We start from the raw sequence: 15,001 nt of genomic DNA on the forward strand, positions 1-15,001 counted from the left end.
TTAAGAGGAGGAAACATAATCTATAATTTGATCGCCAACCTGGACACAAGTATTATCTGTATCAATCTTTCACAATTCGATGGATTACAGTTTCAGTCATCAAAATAGAGCACACATCTTTGGCGTAGACCCAATATGGCTGCCAGCGAAGAATTGGATGTTGTGGATAGCTGGGAAGAAATTGAAGACTCTGGAGTAAGTGTGACATGTCTTGTTTGATAATTCGGGCTTTATTGTGTCTACAACTGCAACTGTTCACTTGTTTTAGATTTAAGTTGGGTTTTAAAGGTACTGGCAGTGAAATGAGAAGAAAGTGCTTGTTTGATATGTTAAGAGCGCCGCTGTACCGTGGCCGACATTTTACCTGTTAATTATATGATTCCATTTAAATAGCGACAGGTTACGTCTTCCATAGTTACTGTAACTCCAGACACTTACTTTGATTGCTTCAGTGACTATTTGAAGAGTTGTAGTGGGCTTTCAAGTGTTTAAAGACTTCTAGTTCAGTCTGCAAGGCAAATGACACAAGCGAATTTGAATCCAGTTTTCTGCTACAGTTTTTTTCAGTGGAAGTGATATTTTTCTATTACTTATGTAACCAAAGGAAGTTTGTCGAGGCACCCTAAAGTTATTATTTTTTCTTCATATTCACAGGTCTTGGATAGAAAATTCTTACCATCACCTACAGCACCAGAAGAGACTGAGAATGTTAAGTAAGTGCTTAAATCTAGTTATCCGTCAGGGTCTTCATTATACGGTTTTGGATACATGACATTTATTTCCAGCCCTGTTATGTCGAATGGGCCAATAATTTTGCAAAGCAACCCATTTCCAATGCCGGAACCTGCAGTGAAAATACTTAAAAGGCCTCAGAGGACTGCTCAGGGTAATGGAAATGGACACTTGCTTAATGGTGATACCAAACCCCGTCAGCCTGTAAGAACCCTTCAGCAGGTAAAAATACATCTATATCTAAAGTCTTCTGCGTGTGATATATCAATTTGTATAATGTTTGTGTGAATGCCCCTATACACAGCTTAAAAACAAAGAGTGAGAATAGAAAATGAAGAATGAGTTGCTACTGAATTGACATTTTCATAGTGGAAGTATTGTTGCGATACTAAACATATTTAGCTTCGATTACTGTCTCTAATTGTAGATCTGAAGTATTACATTGAAAAACGTAGTGTATAGACTATTAGATTAGTCAAGCTGTTATTCTGAGATTACATTGTACTCGACTTTTATTTACTAGTTATTGTTTTTTGTGGGATTGGTATTTTCTTGCCTTCAGCTAATGTGAGAACAAAGTCACTCATTTATTGGAAGATGACGTAACTTGATATTTTTTTGCTTTTGACGGAAGTGAATTCTAAAAAAAAAAATTCCTAGCACTAGACCACTGATGGTCAAGAATATTTTGGTTTATAGTCTTGCATTTATCCTCTGAACCACTGAGCAGAACTTATGACTGGAAATCTACCAAATAATGCATAGGCCAGTATCCGTGCCATACATGCAGAAAAGTTCCCGGAAAAAAATACTGATTGAAGATTTCCACAAGCTTATCAGTGACATTTTTGAAGCATGGAATTTAATTAGGCTGTGAATATAACCACATCTGTCTTTGGCCGTCAATGCATTTCCAAACCATACTATCACTCTGTCACATTAAGCCAACCCCTAAGGATCTTTGTGAGATTTTGTGGTATGTAAAAATCTTACTTGTTGCAACCAGTTGGTTAGTTTTAACAGATCTTTGACATTATTCTCATCATGAAGAAAATTGTAGTGATTAAATTTTCCTTGTGCTTTTTTTATGAGGTAATGATGTCATTGTATACCTAACATTTTGCTGAAAATGTAGGGTGATGGATATGCGAAGTGCACCCTAACTTCAGTGACTTTCAAATTGTACGTTTGCAATGTTGAAGGTGTGTGAGGAGTTTGCAAGTAATAAAGATGAAAACAATACACAGAGTAATGAAAAATGTTGTTCTAGATCTTGGGGTTGAGATAAAGAGAGAGTGAAAGAAGGGAAACAGAGAAAAATCAAAATTCAAATTTTGAAGCATTGGGAGTTGCAGGTAATTGATAAACCTGAGTTAACTATCAGAAAGAGAAAAAAAGGATATTAATGGAAACAGATAATAACAAAGTGTTGTCACCAAATACGTATTTGTTAAATTTGAGTTGAAAATAATCTGAGGCTCATATTTTTCCTTATTCCAGATCTTGTGACTTATCTGTATCCTAGATCCAAATGCCCTGTGTATCACAGTGTATTCGAAAGTGTCTGAACTAAATTCAAAAGTAAGATTGAATTTTTGGTGTAAAATGATTTTTCTTCTTAGTTTGCTCAATACTAGATTCTCTTGACCTACACTGTCGCGACTGGTGTTCCAGCGAGTGAGGTGGTGCAGTGGTTAGCACACTGAACTTGCATTTGGAAGAATGACAGTTCAAACACACATCTGGCCATCCTGATTTAGGTTTGCCGTGATTTCCCTAAATTGCTTCAGGCAAGTGCCAGGGTAGTTCCTTTGAAAGGGCATGGCGAATCTCCTTCCCTAATCCGATGTGACCGATGACCTCCCTGTTTCATCCCGTTCCCCAAACCAACCAGCCATATGGTATTCCTCTTCTTACTCAGATACTATTGATCAATCTTCAAACATCTTTAAAAGCCCTTAGCAAAGGAAGACATAAGTTAGACTGAGGAAGTCAAAATAGATTTACTGAGACATAATGGGTAAATTACAACTTGCATTCCCCTGTCCTCTCTCTCCCTCCTCTCTCTCTCTCTCTCTCTCTCTCTCTCTCTCTCTCTCTCTCTCTCTCTCTCATGTCCTCTGGAAAGGTCCTCAGATATATAAAATTATGTACATTTAATGGCCTTGTTCCAGCTATGAGACTGGAGTGGGTCTCTTGATTGAATAGGCACAGGTCCTGCCCATCACCGTGCACTCAGTCTTCAATTCATTCACAAGGAGGCTGATTCTGCTCAGATCTCAGACACCTCCATGATGTCACTACTCATCCTCGTCAGTTCTTCCTTACATCTGTACAACAGGGCAACATCATTGGCAAATGTGAGGTATGGTTTTCTCATCCTGTACATCAGTGCATTTGGGGTTTTTATAGAAAGCTTCCATCATCTTTTTGAGCGTCAGGTTGAACAATATCAGTAACACCCAATCTAGTCTCAACCCAGTGTTGCTGTAAAAGCTCTCTGTTCTCGAGTTTTACTTTGCCTTTCGAGTAAATGAGACCATATTGGACTAGGCTGAAAAATTTCTTGGGCATTCCAAACTCAGTTAAGTAATTCGTCATGCTGTCCCAGTGAATGTAGCCATATTCCTTCTTAAAATCTATGAAGAGCACATGCCTTATTCCCTCATTTCAGTGAGTTTTCGCGGCACATAGGTATTGTTGACAGTCTAACGGCTCGTTGTGAGACCCACCCTAATATTCACCAGTCACTTCTGCAAATTTTCATATTCGATCTAGTATAAAGCTGGGCAAGATCGTATAGCAGACGTTCAGGAGGGCAGTTTCTATGTAGCTTAGTTGGAACAGTCTTCCAGTCTTTTGTGATCTCCAAAATCCAGAGGCTCTTGATTTGTTGGTGAATTTTCTTGTGGTGGTCACCCTTTGTCCAACTGAAATGACTTCTGCCTGCATTCCATCTTCTCCTGGCCTTTTGTTCTTCAGATTTCGTTATTTCCTTCTTTATTTCCTCCAGTGTAGGTGGTGGATAATCCAAATCCACACTGTCAGGAGGTTTAAATTTGAGCAGATCTTTAGATTCCCGGCAGTTGAGGAGTTGACTGAAGTCTTGTTTCCCCTGTGTCAGCAATGTTGAACTCATTGGTGTGTATGGTTCCATTATTGTCCTTGAATTTCTGGCTGGTCTGGTATACCTTCTTAAAGAAGTTATATTTGCAGTACTTCTTTTGTCTCGCTTATCTCAAGTAATCTTATTGAGCCTCCACTATCATTTCTTTGATGTGCATTCTCTTTGGTTTTCTTGAGTTTGCTTGGGTAGTTCTCTATACTTCTACAAACTGTGCTTTGCCTTGTCCAATTGCTGTGCCTCATATCCAACTCTCCTTAGCTTCACTTCCCTTGGCCCAATGCCATAATGCATTTGTCTCCAAACCAAATCTTCCTGCTGCTGGTTGGCTTGATGACAGCACTTGCTACCTCATTTACTGCATCCTTGACGTCTTTTCACATTTCTTCTGGGTTATTTTGTGTACTCTTCCTGCAGAGTTTCAAGTTGGTTGCTGAAATGGAGCTGAAATGTCTTTCTTTGTAGTATCTTTGAGTGCATCAACATGGTAGCACAGTACTTTGTTCCTAACTCTGGCTGTGGATTGTAGTATTCACTAGCTATTTACTGTGAGTGCCTGCTCCCACATTCTTTGCCCCATATTATCTTTACATCCATCACAAAGGTCTTTACTTTGATAATAGTTGCAATGTGATCTACCTGATTGTTTTACCATCTGGCAGTACCTAAGTTCATTTATGTATATCCTTCCACTGGAAATTTGTGCTGTTGGTGAACATTCCTTCCAATGTTCCAAAGGTCATGAGCCTAATGCTGTTGTCACTGCTGATTTCCTGCAAACCGCAGCAATTATTTTAGTGGTAACTGTTTGTTTTCTAATGGCCAGAGAGCTCATTAGTTAATACAGTGGGGTTTATGTTCTGTTTGAAGTTTTTACAAAAATTGATATTTTGTAAAATAAATTATAATTACCCTGAGATTGATTGGTGACTCCAATGAGTGTTCTGTGCACCACGACCAGATAATGGATATAATTGGAAAGAGAAACAGCATTGGTTGTATTTTTTTGTTTTATTATTCGCAAAATCAATTTTCGGTCACTTAGTGACCATCCTCAGTGCTGTAATATACAATTAAGTGGTAGGCACTGGTATCAACAAACATAGAGCGAGTTTGTGTGATCGCTCTAAGCTTGTTGATACCAGTGCCTACCACTTTTAATTGTATATTACAGCACTGAGGATGGTCACTAAGTGACCGAAAATCGATTTTGCGGATAATAAAACAAAAAAATACGACCAATGCTGTTTCTCCTTCCAATTATACCGTGAGATTGTTTCAAAGATACATCAGAAATCTCCTTGGTGCTTCAATTTACTTATGCATGAATTAGATAGCAGAAATGAAATTGTATTTGCTATTGCATTATGGAGCTCATAAAGCATGCAAAATTTTGATGAAGCTGTATGATTAATTCTCACAAAAGGAATGTATAAAAGCAGTTAATTTCTCAATAATTTAAAACATGGTTTATATTAGAAACCATAAATAAACCTTTAATAAGTGAGGGATACAGCAGATCAGTTACATAAAGTGCACTGTAGTAAACTTTGACCAGGTTTCAGTAGCACTAGGGGTATCTTCTTCAGAAAGAATAGTTACATAACCTAATTTACATTTAAATTATAAGCATGTATTATGAGCTAAAATGCTCAAGTCACGTTACAGAAATTGTTGATTCAAGTCCTGCTGTTCTCGTGGGGGACTTAATCTATGATTTTTGCTATTTGACTAGAGTGTTTTAGTTCATAAACTGTGCTTATAATTTAAACATAATGTAAGGCAGGTCACTTTATTTGTCCTGAAGAAGATCCCTGTAGTAGTGCTGATACATGGTCAAGGCTTATTACAACAAACGTTATGCAAGCAATAGGCTCTATTCATCATTTATTTGGAAGGGGGGACCTCTTGCAGGTACTGTTTGCACGAGAACTAGAACTTGTTTATTTATTTATATACTTGTTCCATAGATCTGTACATGTGAGCAAGTCACTCAGATGTGGAACGTGTCAATGTACATATTAAAATACATTGAATAAAGACATTGTTATAGTATTAATAACAGTGCACAAAAGTCATACTTATTAGCTTAAAAACTAGTCAACATAAATGTGAAGATAGCAGTTTCATATTTAGGGCATTATTGCATCTATTTTAACCTTGAACAGTAATCAAAACTTCCCACTTTGGGTTTAAAAGTGACCCAAAAATGGAAATGAGAAAAACAGGAATTTTTACATTAGGGCATTATTACATTAGTTTAACAGTAAACAGTGTCAAAAAATTTAAAAACATCTTTCCAATCTGGGTTTTACTTATTTCTCTGAAAGAATTCCTCTAGTGAATAAAGTGAGGTCTCAAGTAAATAATTTTTCAAGCTACGTTTAAATACTGATGTACTACTCCTTATACTTTTGATGCTGTTGGGTAGGGAATTGAAAATTTTCGTTCCAGCGTACTTTACCCCTTTCTGAATAAGTGTCAAGTTCTTTAACTCACAGTGGAAATCCTCTTTTCTTCTGGTGTTATGTTCATGATGTAGGCAATTCATTTCATACAGAGTGGGGTTATTTATTATGAAGCACATCAGTAAATATATGTACTGAGATGTTGCTGTCAGTATTTCAAGTCGTTTTAAAAAGATTTCGACATGAGGTTTGTGGGGGTACACCACAAATGATTCTTATTGCTCTTTTTTGTGCTGTGAGGATTTTCTTTGCGGCAGGTGTATTGCCCCAGAAGATGATGCCATAACACATGATTGAATGAAAGTAGCCAAAGTAAGCTGACTTTGAGATGGTAATGTCATTGAAGTGTGACAAAATTCGTAAAGCAAATGTTGCCAACGTCAGCCGTTTTAGTGTTTGTGAAATGTGATGTTCCCAGTTCAGCCTACTGTCCACGTATACGCCTAGGAATTTTGATAAGTACACTTGCTTTATCATCTGATCATTCTGTGTGATAACTATTTCTTTTGGGTTTTTGTGGGTTGTCTGGAACTGGATAATCCCCCCCCCCCCCCCCCCCCCCAGGTTTATTGAAAGGGAGTTAATACTAAACCAATCCAGAACTTCTTTAAGGATATCATTGACCTCGGATTGTAAGTCAGTAGTTGACACATTATCCACCACAATGCTCATATCATCAGCGAACATTGTAAATTTACACTGCTTATTGATGGATAAAGGCAGGTCATTAACATATATGAGGAACAGCAAGGGCCCAAGCACTGATCCCTGTGGCACTCCATGCTGCACAATTACCCACTCAGAGTCCACTATATATTGTGATACACTATCTGAAACATCTAGAATAATCTTCTGCTTCCTATTTTCGAGGTACGATTTTAACCAGTTCCCTACAGGTCCTGTAATTCCATAATGACAGGCCTTCTTGAAGAGTATCTGGTGATCTACACAGGCGAACGCCTTTGATAGGTCGCATAAGACACCAATGGGCAGCCTCTTGCTGTTTATAGACTCTAGAACATCATTTGTGAATGAGAAAATTGCGTTATCTATTGAAACTCCCTTTTAAAAACCAAACTACTGACTGTTAATGATGTTCAGGTCACCAAGGTGTGCCACAATCCTGTTGTACAGAGCTTTTTCTAGGACTTTTGAAAATGTTGTTAATAGAGAGATAGGGCGATAGTTTGACACATTTGTAGCATCCCCTGCTTTGTACAGGGGCCTGACAACAGAGTATTTCATTCTGTCTGGAAACACTCCTTGTTGCATGGATGTGTTGCAGATGTGAGACAAAACTTCGGTCACTTCACTACAGCAAGCCTTCAACAGCTTGCTTGAAATATCGTCGATACCAGCAGAATGTTTATTTTTCAAAGACTGTATGATTTTTTTGATTTCATTGGCAGTAATGGGAAGCACACTTATTTGACTGAAAGGTTCTGGAAAATTATTTTTCATTATACAGGCAGCTTTATCTACAGAACCATGGCAACCTATCTGTGTTCGGACAGTTAAAAAAAATGTTGGTTAAAGATTTCAGCAATTTCCTCACTATTAGTTATCTCTGAGTTGTCAACAGTTAAAACAATATTTTTGTCTTTGGTGTAGTTTACTGTCCCTGTTTCTCTCTTTATCACATTCCAGATTGTTTTAATTTTATTTTCAGAATTAGTAATTTCAGATGCTATACACATACTTTCAGAGTTTTTAATTACTTTGGCAAGAATTTTACAGTAGAGTTTATAATGTTTTAGCTGAGCAGGGTTGTTAGAAGTCTTTGATGCTATGTAGAGTTGTCTTTTTCTCTGACAGGAAGCTATGATGCCCTTAGTGAGCCATGGTTTTTTTGCAGACCTAGCAGGATGGACTCTGTATGACTTTTTTGGAAATACACTTTCAAAGGTACCTGCTATCTCATTTGTGAATAAATTGTATTTTGAATTAGCAGTTTCTGCTATATAAACAGGTGTCCAATCAGTATGCTGAAGACATGATCTGAACGTTTGAATAGCTTCCTCACTTATTTTCCTTACTGTTTTCCATCTAAGTGAGGTGTCACTCAGAGGAATTCCCAAGCTGTTGAAAGTAACTCATTGTCCGTCATGGTCAGACAGACCATTTATAACCATTTCAGTATTAATATGGTTGACTTTACTCTGATCAACAAAAACGTTATCAATGAGAGTACTGGAAGAGGTGGTTCTGGTGGGCGAGCTAACCACAGGAACAAGGTTGTACGTGCACATGAGATTTTCAGACTCCACCTTGCAGGGAGAATTAACCAAGAAATCTATGCTAAAATCCCCAACAACTACCATGCCCCTATTTTTTCTACAACAAAAGAGTATCTAATTGTTTAACAAACACTTTAAAATTACCAGATGGTGCCCTGTAAACTGCCACAACTGTTAATCTGGAGACAGTGTCTGGCACCTCTATAGCACATACTTCAAAATGTAGCTCAAAGCAGAATCTTTCTACATTTATTGCCGTGAACAAGACTTTTTTTTTTACATATACAGCTACTCCTCCTTTGTCCATATAGTTCCTGCAATAAGACGTTGTCAAAACATAGTTGGGAATAGGGACCACTTCAATACCAGCAGTGATGTGGTGTTCTGTTAGACACAGAATGTGGGCACTGTTTATACCTTTTGTGTCTTCTATATTTGCTGTGAACTGATCCAGCTTGCAGTATAGGCCTCTTATGTTCTGATGAAACACTGTTAACTTTTGTTTGTCTTTAATTGTATTGCTGTTTGAGTGAACTTTCGTTTGTGTATTAATTACTTGTTGCAGATTTTTGTTACTGGACCAAATCCTGCTCGAGTTGGCCCAGCTCACTAGTTTCCCTCGTTAGGTAGGGCTATGACTGGTTTGCTTTCATGATCGTTATTGTTTAGGCCTATTATTTCATGAAAAGCTTTTCCAATGTCTGCTGCTAGTTTATTTTTGCCAAACTGATTTAGATGTAGTCCATGCTTTGTGAAGCAGTGTCTCTCATACCTGTCTGTATCCAGTGCAAAAGTGTTTCAGTTTACTATTCGTTAGGCGAATTTCTCTGTTCACACAAGACCAGTCTGCCAGGTCATATCTCGTGGGCACAGTTGTTAGTATTATGTTTGTATGCTGTAATAACTACAGCAATACGAGTAGCTTTTTAATGAAAGTGCTGGCCTCGTTGCAATAAACATCGTTTGCTCCTGCGATTATCGCAACACAGTCTTTTTCCGTGAATTTAGCACATTCTGTGTGTATGTCTTCTACCACATTCACGAATTTTGCTCCTGGTTTAACAATTGCTGACATACACGAACCATCTTGAGCAGAGTTCGACATGCATGTTGAAATATTGCGAGCATGACTGTCTCCAAATATTTTTACGTTATTTTTCCGTTGTGTTTGTTTACGTACGCGATCGGAACTTTTTCTTACCCAACCACGCGTGTTTTGTGTACTCGTGTTGCCATCTACTACAATTTTAGATGCACTGTTTTTGTTATTTGAATTATCACTGTTTATCAAGCACTGAACTTTGTCCACTGTTGAGGCTTCTTTATTCACTTGTGGGTTTCCTTTCTTGTATATAAATGTGGCATCGTCGACGGTTACGTTTTCATGACGTACATAACACCGATCTACACACACTGTCGAAGCACTACTGTTTTGTAGAGCTGTATATCGGTCTTGGAGGACAACGTATTTCGCTTCTAGCACTTCAATATCGGTTTGTAGCATTCTGATTATTTCGTCCTTATTTTTGATAATGTTTGAAAATTTACTTTCACATGCGGCTGCTATGCACAGCTCACAGGTCCACAAATAGTCATCAGTTACGAGTTTTAAGTTGATCTTGCAGCAATTTTCATGTTCATGCAGCATTTGTAGTTGAGACACAAGTATGCTGTGCTGTGTCATGAAGTACATGAGAGGCACTCTTGCGAAGATTTGTCCTCTGAAGAGTAGGAGACAATACTGATTTTAGACAGCCTCTCTACGTACAAAATGAAGTCAGAATTTCTAATATTGTTTGTCATTGTGGTACTCAATCCAAAAACTTGCTTAATGCAGCTCTCTATGCTAGTCTCTTCGGGAAAGCCGCTTCATCTGTGCACAAGTACTGCAACCTACATGTTTGAACCTTGACTCCCCCCCTCCAGCGTGCACACACACACACACACACACACACACACACACACACACACTCTCTCTCTCTCTCTCTCTCTCTCTCTCTCTCTCTCTCTCTCTCTCTTTCTTCTCTATTTCACTTCCCTCCAATTTGACAATTCCTGTGGCTCAGGATGTGTCCTGTCAACTAATATCTTCTTTTGTCAAGTTGCATTATAACACCCTCATCTCCCCAATACAATTAAATACACCTTTGTTAGTTATTAGATCTACACATCTGATTTTTAGGATTTTAGTGTAATACTTCATTTCTAAAGTTACTTTTTTCTTCCCATCTGCACTGCTTGTCTGATTCCACAGAAGGCTATGCTCCAGACAAATATCTACAGAAAAAGATTTTGTGATACTTGTATTTATATTAGATAAAGAATTTCTCTTTCAGAAGAGCTTTTCTTGCTATTGTGAGTCTGCGTTGTGTATCTTTTCTACTTTGGCCATTGTCATTTATTGTATTGCCCATATAGTAAAAGTTGTATACTACGTTTATTGTCTCCTTTTCTGATCTCCATTCCCTCATAGTTACCTGATTTAAGTTGAATGTTTTTTTTTTTTCCCATCAAATAACGTCTTTTACAGGTCCTGTCTATTCCATGCAACTTTTCTTCAAAGTCATGAAAAGGAAAGTTGCTACTCACCATATAGTGGTGCTGAGTCGCAGATAGGCACAACAAAAAGACTGTCACAAATTAGCTTTCGGCCAATATGGCCTTCATCAAAAATAGATGTGTGTGTGTGTGTGTGTGTGTGTGTGTGTGTGTGTGTGTGTGTGTGTGTGTGTGTGTGTGGTTTGCTTTTGATGAAGGCCATACTGGCTGAAAGCTAATTTGTGACATCATAATCATCATTTAAGACTGATTATGCCTTTCAGCATTCAGTCTGGAGCATATCCCCCTTATAAAATTCCTCCATGATCCCCTATTCAGTGCTATCATTGGTGCCTCTTCTGATGTTAAGCCTATTACTTCAAAATCATTCTTAACCAAATCCAGGTACCTTCTCCTTGGTCTACCCCGACTCCTCCTACCCTCTACTGCTGAACCCATGAGTCTGTTGGGTAACCTTGCTTCTCCCATGCGTGTAACATGACCCGACCATCTAAGCCTGTTCGTTCTGACTGCTACATCTATAGAGTTCATTCCCAGTTTTTCTTTGATTTCGTCATTGTGGACACCCTCCTGCCGTTGTTCCCATCTACTAGTACCTGCAATCATCCTAGCTACTTTCATATCCGTAACCTCAACCTTACTGATAAGGTAACCTAAATCCACCCAGCTTTTGCTCCCATACGACAAAGTTGGTCGAAAGATTGAACGGTGCACAGATAACTTAGTCTTGGCACTGACTTCCTTCTTGCAGAAGGGAGTAGATCGTAGCTGAGTGCTCACTGCATTAGCTTTGCTACACCTAGCTTCCAGTTCTTTCACTATGTTGCCATCCTGTGAGAATATGCATCCTAAGTACTTGAAACCATCCACCTGTTCTAACTTTGTTCCTCCTATTCGGCACTCAATCTGTTTATATCTCTTTCCCGCTGACATTACTTTCGTTTTGAGATGCTAATCGTCATACCATAGTCCTTACATTTCTGATCTAGCTCGGAAATATTACTTCGCAAACTTTCAATCGAATCTGCCATCACAACTAAGTCATCCGCATGTGCGATACTGCTTATTTTGTGTTCACATACCTTAATCTCACCCAACCAGTCTATTGTTTTCAACATGTGATCCATAAATAATATTTGTGACATTCTTTTTTTTTTTTCCTATCTGGGGCTCAGCATCTGTGCTCTATGCAATTTTCCTTTCCATAATATTATTGCATTCCGTCCTGAATTTTCCATTGTTTGATTGTATTTAAAGTCCTTTGCTGTGTCTGACAGAATTTCTGTGATTGGCACTCTCAAAGAAATTCCCTTTCCAATTTCTCCTTGGTTTCCTTTACTGCTTGCCCAGTGTAAGTATTGAATAGCATCAGGGAGATGCCACAACCCTTTCCCACTTCCTTTATGTCTACTACCTAACTTTAATGTCCTTATATTCTTAAAATAGAAGTCTGGTTTCTGCACAAGATGTAGATAAAATTTTTTATGAAGTAAAATATGCTGCAGCAGTCACTTGTTACTAATATTTTATTAGAACGTCATGTTTTAGCTGCATGCTGCCATCATCAGGTCCATTTATAGTTAGTTTTACATTGTAGTTAAAGTGAAGTGGGATTAGTTACCTTTGTGGTGTGTGCCAGTGAGGTTGTGTGTCAAAAAAGTGTGTGTATATTATGTAATAAGCATTATTAATCTTTTTTCTTACTTACTTAAATTTTTGTTAATTGTCTAGGACACAGTACAGTAGGAAGTACATAATTTAACACTTTAACAGTCGTTTGTTTACATCTATCCAGAGCCTTAAAAGCTAAGATAAACTACGTGTAGTTCCTGTTGCTAAGGGAGTAGTATTCCATGAAGATGAAACATTTCTATCTAGATGTATTTATGTCGTGACCAATATTAAGTGAGTAGTTGGTAAAGACTTTTTTCCAGTGAAATAGGCGTTAGCATTCGAGAAGTTATTAAAGAAGTTAATGTCATTATTTTCAAGTTTATCATTTAGTAACATGTCTCCATGTACTGTGCCATGAATGAGCATTTCCAATTCTACATAAAAGTTGATTTGGTGTCCCTTGTCCATTTTATGTAATACAGGGTGTATGTAAAGTCTCCAATTATTTATTACACAAGACCTAAACATTGCACAAATGTCTCTTTTTGAAGAGTAACACTGAAAGGTTTTTTTTTACAAACATTTGATATGCGAACCATGAGTGACACAGCAGACATCAGTACGCTAATCGAATTCTTGCCATAGTCATCCCAGCATGGCTCCATCAACTGAGGCAGTCACTTCCCATATTCTCTCCTGGAGCTCTGCTACATCATGTGGTAGAGGCGGTACGTACATCAGATCTTTAATGTGTCACCACAGAAAAATGTCGCACTGAGTGAGATCTGGTGATTGGGGAGGCCATTTCATGAAACACCTGTCCTCTTCTGTAGCACACCCGATCCATCAATGCGGCATCTCTGTGTTCAGGTACCCACGAACTTGAATGGTTTCGTAGACAGCTTCTGTCACAGGAATTTCCACTGGAGCAATTTCGAGTTCACGGGATGCACGACGCACAGATTTCTTTGGACTCCTTATGAATGTCTCGTGTATGCCCTCCACACTCATTTCACTCAAACTGGGACGTCTGATTCTCTTTGCCGTGCACAAACAACCCGTCGTAACGAATTTTTTGTGCTGGTGGTAAATGGCCTTGCCAGTGGTAAATGGCCTTCCTTGTTGGTGGCTCCTTACTGTACTTGGTTCTGAACTTCTGTTTAACAGCTGTTGCACACTTGGTTTTGTCAAACTCCAACACACAAAAAGCCCACTGCGCACCTGAACTCGCCATGTTTGTGACTAGCGCTGACTATCGGCAGGTTACCAAAGTAGGCTGTGTGCACTATACATGAAATAAAACTTTCAGGATTTCTCTTCAAAATGACATGTATGATATCTGTACAATTTTTGATTCTTGTGCAATAAATAATTGAAAGTATTCCCATACTTTATGTACACCCTGTATATGAAGATCATGAAATGGGTACCCTGTTTTTGTGTGGATGGCTACTGATGATTTATTACATTTAGTATAATGGACATTTATATGCTCGTTATCTCATTTGGAAGTCTCGTCCAGTTTGGCCTACATAGAGGGCTTTGCAGGTAATAATACTATTTTATAAACACCTGATAGTGAGTGTTTATTTGTATGAGTTTAATGTTGTGTCTCAGTATGTGTTGCAGTTTATGCTGTGAAGGCTATGGTAATGTTGTACAGTCCAAAAAATTTTTGCTGTTTTATAGGAGAATTTGCCCGTTAAAGGAATGCAAACAGTGATTTTTTTTTCATTTTCTGTGTAGAGGTTGGTTTAATATAGTTTTTTTTCTTTTTTGCGTAAGATTGTCAAAGAGGTGCCATTGCAGCTGTAATTGTTTGTGTAACTGTACTGAACTCATCAAGATTTACATTTATCCAATGGTATTCTGCTGCATCTGTTAATGCTCTGTATGCAGCATGTTTGTGTGTTGTAGGGTGGCAAGATGAGCTGTGTATGGTGGTATCTGTTGCTGTTGTATTTCTGTAAACTTTGAAGGTATGTGAATTGTTTCCTTGACTGTTGTTAAGGCCTAGGAAACGGATGTTTTCATATTCCTGTGTGAAATTTATAGTTCTATCCTGTTTATTGAATGTTGTTAATATCATTTGTCACCATATACCAGGAGCAATGTATCAACAACATGATGTTTGTAGTAAATAATTTTATCCATAAAGCTTGATTTTCTAGCAAGTGTTTTTTTGCTCAAGGTGATTAATATATATGTTGGCAATTTTACCTGTTATACTTGAACCCATTGCAAGACATCTATGTTTCACATATATT

At 38.0% G+C, this 15,001-nt stretch overlaps 1 protein-coding gene across 1 annotated transcript in view; it reads left to right on the forward strand.

The window, feature by feature from the left end:
- Window positions 1-44: 44 nt before the first annotated feature.
- The window catches only part of LOC126175936 (SUZ domain-containing protein 1), a 65,143-nt gene continuing 50,186 nt past the window's right edge, over window positions 45-15,001 (forward strand). Inside the window, exons 1-3 of the mRNA XM_049923014.1 lie at window positions 45-195; window positions 655-713; window positions 786-954. Coding sequence (XP_049778971.1) covers window positions 136-195; window positions 655-713; window positions 786-954 — 288 coding nt within the window. The 5' untranslated portion in view covers window positions 45-135. The remainder of the gene's footprint in view (window positions 196-654; window positions 714-785; window positions 955-15,001) is intronic.

The sequence above is a fragment of the Schistocerca cancellata genome, chromosome 3 (assembly GCF_023864275.1).
Source record: "Schistocerca cancellata isolate TAMUIC-IGC-003103 chromosome 3, iqSchCanc2.1, whole genome shotgun sequence".
Taxonomy (NCBI): Eukaryota; Metazoa; Arthropoda; class Insecta; order Orthoptera; family Acrididae; genus Schistocerca; species Schistocerca cancellata.